This window comes from Centruroides vittatus, unplaced genomic scaffold, assembly GCF_030686945.1.
Source record: "Centruroides vittatus isolate TY-2023 unplaced genomic scaffold, ASM3068694v2 contig_108, whole genome shotgun sequence".
In the NCBI taxonomy this organism is placed as follows: domain Eukaryota; kingdom Metazoa; phylum Arthropoda; class Arachnida; order Scorpiones; family Buthidae; genus Centruroides; species Centruroides vittatus.
In genome coordinates this window covers 331,277-336,438 of record NW_027120695.1, presented here as the reverse complement: position 1 = coordinate 336,438, position 5,162 = coordinate 331,277, and the positions used below count along the sequence as shown (strand labels likewise).

At 35.7% G+C, this 5,162-nt stretch overlaps 1 protein-coding gene across 1 annotated transcript; it reads right to left on the bottom strand.

Annotated features, from left to right (window-relative positions):
• Window positions 1-211: 211 nt before the first annotated feature.
• On the bottom strand, window positions 212-3,313 carry LOC136974838 (disintegrin and metalloproteinase domain-containing protein 10-like). The gene is made up of 3 exons (XM_067269800.1): window positions 3,217-3,313; window positions 878-1,442; window positions 212-813 (listed from the first exon to the last, which is right to left on the bottom strand). The coding sequence occupies exons 1-3, from the start codon at window positions 3,308-3,310 to the stop codon at window positions 297-299; spliced, it is 1,176 nt and encodes a 391-aa protein (XP_067125901.1). The 5' UTR covers window positions 3,311-3,313; the 3' UTR covers window positions 212-296.
• Between the last annotated feature and the right edge of the window lie 1,849 nt (window positions 3,314-5,162).

Sequence of the window (5,162 nt, the reverse complement as noted above, 5' to 3'; positions counted from 1 at the left end):
TAATCACCAAAAGTTAAATAGCCTCAATCTCCGTAAAATCGAAATCTTTCTGCAAAATTTCAGAAATTTTCGACAAAATACAAAGATTAAGGAAAGACGGACAGACAGCGACAGTAAGCATTTATAGGTCTACGTTTTTTTAATCATATATTGTTCATACAGAAACTTATAGTTGTGTGAGAAGTACAAAACAAACACTGTTAAATTTCCACAACCCATAAAATTATTTATTTCTAATTACAGAAATTAAAATTGATCACAATGCTAGAATAAGACCGAATTAAAGTGATTATAATTCAATTTTTATCGTCTGATGACGTCGGTTTCCTCTTTTTCTTGACAATTACTTTTACTTTCTTGGCTCGGTTTGCTCGATCGGTCGATTGCTTTTCTTGTTGGACTTGGGTTTGGTGTAAGGATTGTTCGTCTTGCATTTCTTGCTTGATGCTCTCCGCTAGTGTCTTCTTTCGCTTGACTCTAATGGGCAATTTTGTCTTTTTCTTGACTCCAGTAGGCGCTTGTGTTTCTTCTTTGTCTTGTGTAGGTAATTGTGCACCTTCTTTGGACTTTATGCCCAACGAAGACATTCGCTGTTTGATGTTTTGAATTGGCGATCGCTTTTCTTCTTTAGATTTCTGTTGCGATTTGACCACCTTCTTCTTTTGTATTGTTGTCAGAACGTCTTCGGTGTTCTTCTTCTGTTTCGATATTCCGGGAAGATATACTAAAGCTACAATTATTAGTACAATGAAAGGCAACGGAGATATATAGTACCATATAGTGTAACTTTTCTTCGAAGAACAGTATCCGTCACTGTGCAAATAATCACATATAAATAAAATTATATAGTAAGATCAAAGTAATTAAGGTTACGTACCTCGTGCATCTTCCAAAATTCTGATCGCAATACGATCCTTCATCTTTTATGTACAGTTGATGATTGGACGGAACGTAACCGAGCGACTTAGCACTTTGACAGATTTTGGGTTTACTTTCGCAACAAACGTGGCATTCCCATTTTAGAGACAAACAATTGCAACTTTTTAGCTTATTGTCTTCGCAGACATTGCTGATGCATTTTCCGGAACGACATGTTTTGGCTGTTCCTAAACACGGTGATTGGTCTGGCTCCTGTATCAACGGACAAAATGGCGACAGTTTATTACATTTAGTAGAAGTGTTGTAACACAGTACGTTGCTGAAACACTTTACGTCATCGCGCGTATTGAGTCTGCAATTCAAATCGCAACATTCGTCTGTAGAAGGAGAACAGTCTTTTCCTTCTTGAATCGTGCATGGTAATGAAGAGTTTCTAGACGTACAGCACGTCAGCTCTGTGTCACATTGACCAGTAGAATCATCACAATCGCAGGATTCCCCTTCTTCCACAATTCCGTTTCCACACACTGATCTTTGCAGTGTCTTCAGGCAGTAATCTATTTCTAAAAAAACAAAGGTCAAATTATACAAATTTCAATGATACAATTAAAAAGCAATTACTACTATCGACGGTCACCACAGTTTGAATAAATGCAGGGCAATACAGCCGGTGAATGCATTGAAAGAATATGATGACACCAGCGATTTAAGACTGACGAAAGTTTATGATCTTATTTAATTTTACCAAAACGTCGTAGTACGCCGATTCCACGATAAGCATAGAACCGAAAATCTCATGTTTAGCAGAATGTTTACGGAGGACGAACGTCATTATTGAATATAAATAGAAAAAAGGAACCAACGAGCTAGAATATACTACATAGAGTGGCTGTGACCGCGGTTACAGCGCTAATGGTGACAACGACGGATACTATCGATCGCCATTTTATTTTAAGTCAAAACATCGAAGTCTGCACTACGTGTTGGGTAGGATATTTACTTTAGAATCTATTTTTTCCTTGCTTGTTTTTTTCAGATTTGAGATTTAGGCAATTAGAAAAGCGATGTAAATCTAGTTTGTTTCATCTCGGATTTAGGTATTTTCTAGCTTTGATTTAATTATTACGAAAAAGTAAAATCAGAGTTTAAAGTAATAAGTATAGTACTAACCCCCAATATAATAATATTTTTTAAATCTAAGTACGAGCCAGGTCTCGAAGGCCTTTACTCTCAGCGATGTCATTGTTTATTTACAGTGTACAGTACGTACAGTACATAGATCAAAAGAAAAAAAAGGCTACACGCAGCAGCATTTGGAAAGTAATTAATGTGGAAGGAATATTTTTACACCAGTGAGGCTAGTTGCCATACAGCGGTTGTGCGGATAGGTAGTGTAAGTTCGTAGATGCGTCAGAGCGATTGAAATGGCAAGATGCTGAGAAAAGTGGTCTCGATTGGAGGTGAGAGTTGTGATTTGTTTCTAATGGGCAAAGAATGTGTCCGCATCTGAAATTCAATGGAATGTTGAGTGATGGTATCATCTTCCTGCATGTCAATGCCAGGCCCCATACTGCTTGCAAAACTAAACAATTGCTGCAAAAGTTCAAGTGGAAAGTCTGGAGCCACCCCCCCACACACACACAGCCCAGATTTGCCCACCCATTGATTATTTCCTTTTTCCGAAAATGAAGGAACACTTATCTGAAACAAGGTTCTCTTCAGACAGTAATGTGAAAACAGCTGCCGAGAACAGATTTAATGGGCAGGGATGTGATTTCTGCCAATGTAGGTTATCAAGTTAGTCCTGCTGTCAGATAAATGCCTAAATGAATTTGGTAATTATGTGGAAAAGTGATAAGTAAGTATGACTCTAAATTCCCTTTTGTATTTTCTGTCAATTGTTAATAAATAATTTTTTATTACCCTTATAACATTTTTGTTGGATCCATCCTCGTGCTTAGGTCAGTCTGATCCGTACCATACTCAGTACGTTGTTGATTTTTTCAGTGGTTTTTTTTCGAATTTAATATTGTTCTTGTGTTTTTATTATAGTTATGGTTTGTTTGTGAGAATTTTCGTTTTAACTTGTGAAAATAATTACAATGAGAAACTAAGTTTTGACCTTTGTGTTATAAACCCTATTGTTGAAGTTAAAATCCTTCTAAGATATAGATTATAATTGTGGGAAATGGAAGGAGTGTTGCATTTTCCGATCGAAAATAGACAAAGAAAACTTTCCAGTAAATGAAAGAGATTGGTATGTAGAAACTGCATCATTAGGATGTTATACTATGTAAATATCACATATTATACCAGACATCATTCAATTGTTCTTACCTTTCCTTTCTAAATATTGTCTGATTCTTTTCTTGCAATATGGAGAAAATTTCAAATTAGTTGAATTTATCCAAAGAGGAATGTCGGGATGCATGATGTAATGACAATTTTGAGGATCGTGCAGGCAACCGAATGCATGACCCAATTGGTGTAGTACATTGACAGCTACTTCAACTTTTGGCAATATCAATCCATGTTCTAAATCCGTAACGAAACCTACATTATTCATAATCTTGGCATCTTCGGGTCCTGTGTGGGAGCATATTCCTCCTCGCTTTTTTACATTTCCAACCGAATACGTTGATTTAATCCAGAAATCCCTGTGACAAAAGCAAATCAGCATGCAATAGGGATGAGAATATCGAGCTAAATGATCTAAATAAGTCGTATGAGTGTAGTTTATATTTTTCTGAAAAGGATAGTTCGGGTTGTCTTCATCTCGGAAAATTGTAACCTTTTCCACGTTAAACCCTATATTATCTGCAATTCCATCTTCATCTATGTCCAAATTTTTAAAGATATTATTTGCGTTCATGATGTAGAACATCATTTCTGCCACTGTTCTCTCGTTGTTATAATTCATTCTTTTAAAATACGTGTAGTCTGCCAAGAGTTCTAGCGAGCAACTTCTTTCACTGCTACAAAATAAACCATATAATCAAGTTTAAATATACTCGTATGGCACGTAATAAATGTAAGCAAACCTTACTTTTTATTATTCTTAACATTTAATATATTTTCCTTGAATTTTGCGTAATTGCAGTCGGTTCTTTCTGATTCGGTATCATTCGTTACCTCGTTGCAAATGGAATTTCTATAGTAACGTGTAAATTTATATTTAACATCTCTCAAATTGTACACCATAGAGTTTCCGGTATACCCCAGATCGAGAACATCCGGTTCGATATAATAAACCTCACGGAGGGTTTGTAATCTTCCGATAAACTTATTATTGTGGAAATATCCAAAGAAGTTTTTACCTTCTACAAAGAACAATTCTCGCATATTTTTCAGGTGATGCTTGTATACATTCTTTCCTGTCCACAGGTAGACTTTAGTCGCGGCCGAAAAGACGGTAGAGTTTCTACTGCCACTAAGTTCCTTCTTTCCGAATAATGGCGAAATGAAAGTAACAGAGATGTCTCCATGTAAAAACGATCTAACTTTTACGAATATCTTTCTGTACACATTTATTTCGAATGCATTTTCATGTTTGGCTCGGCTGTAAACATTCACTAAAGTTATTAGCCCTATTTTCATTAATACGTTAAGCCAATACATTTTCATTTCACAGATTTTCGAATTAAACATTCTTATTAACGTTTTCGTTCTATTATTTAAATTGATTTTAAATAGTTTCTAAATAACCGTCGTTTATAATTTTAACCGATTGAATTATTTTAAATATATTATTATTTGCAATTTGATAACATTGTAGCCTGTAAATTCCCACTTTCGTTCGTATGTCGATCTGTCCATTCTTAACTTCAAGAAGGGAGTTAGATAAACGAAATTCGAGACCAGATATGGAAAGGTTAACCCTCTAACACCTGAACCTAACTGCAAAATTTCAGAAATTTTCGGCAAAAGACACAGGACTTATAAAGCTCCAAAGAGGTGAACAAACTCGTGCCCCTCGTACATACTAAAATCTATACAGAAGAAACATCGGAATTTTTTGCATTTCTCGACCTTTGAACGTGTCCTAAGTCCAAAAATCTAAAAATTTAGGGAGGGGGACAAGATCAACAAATAAGCCGAGACGACAAAACGCCATCCTCTAACTAAAATTAATATTATCGAGTAATATAGTACTTCATATATACGAACATCCGGGTTTGCATCTGAAGTTCGTATATAGTTAATCGGGTCCTCATGCCCTTAATGATATTAAATGTTGAAGGTTAATGATCGGGGGGTTGGGGAGATAGAGGGGATCACATGTT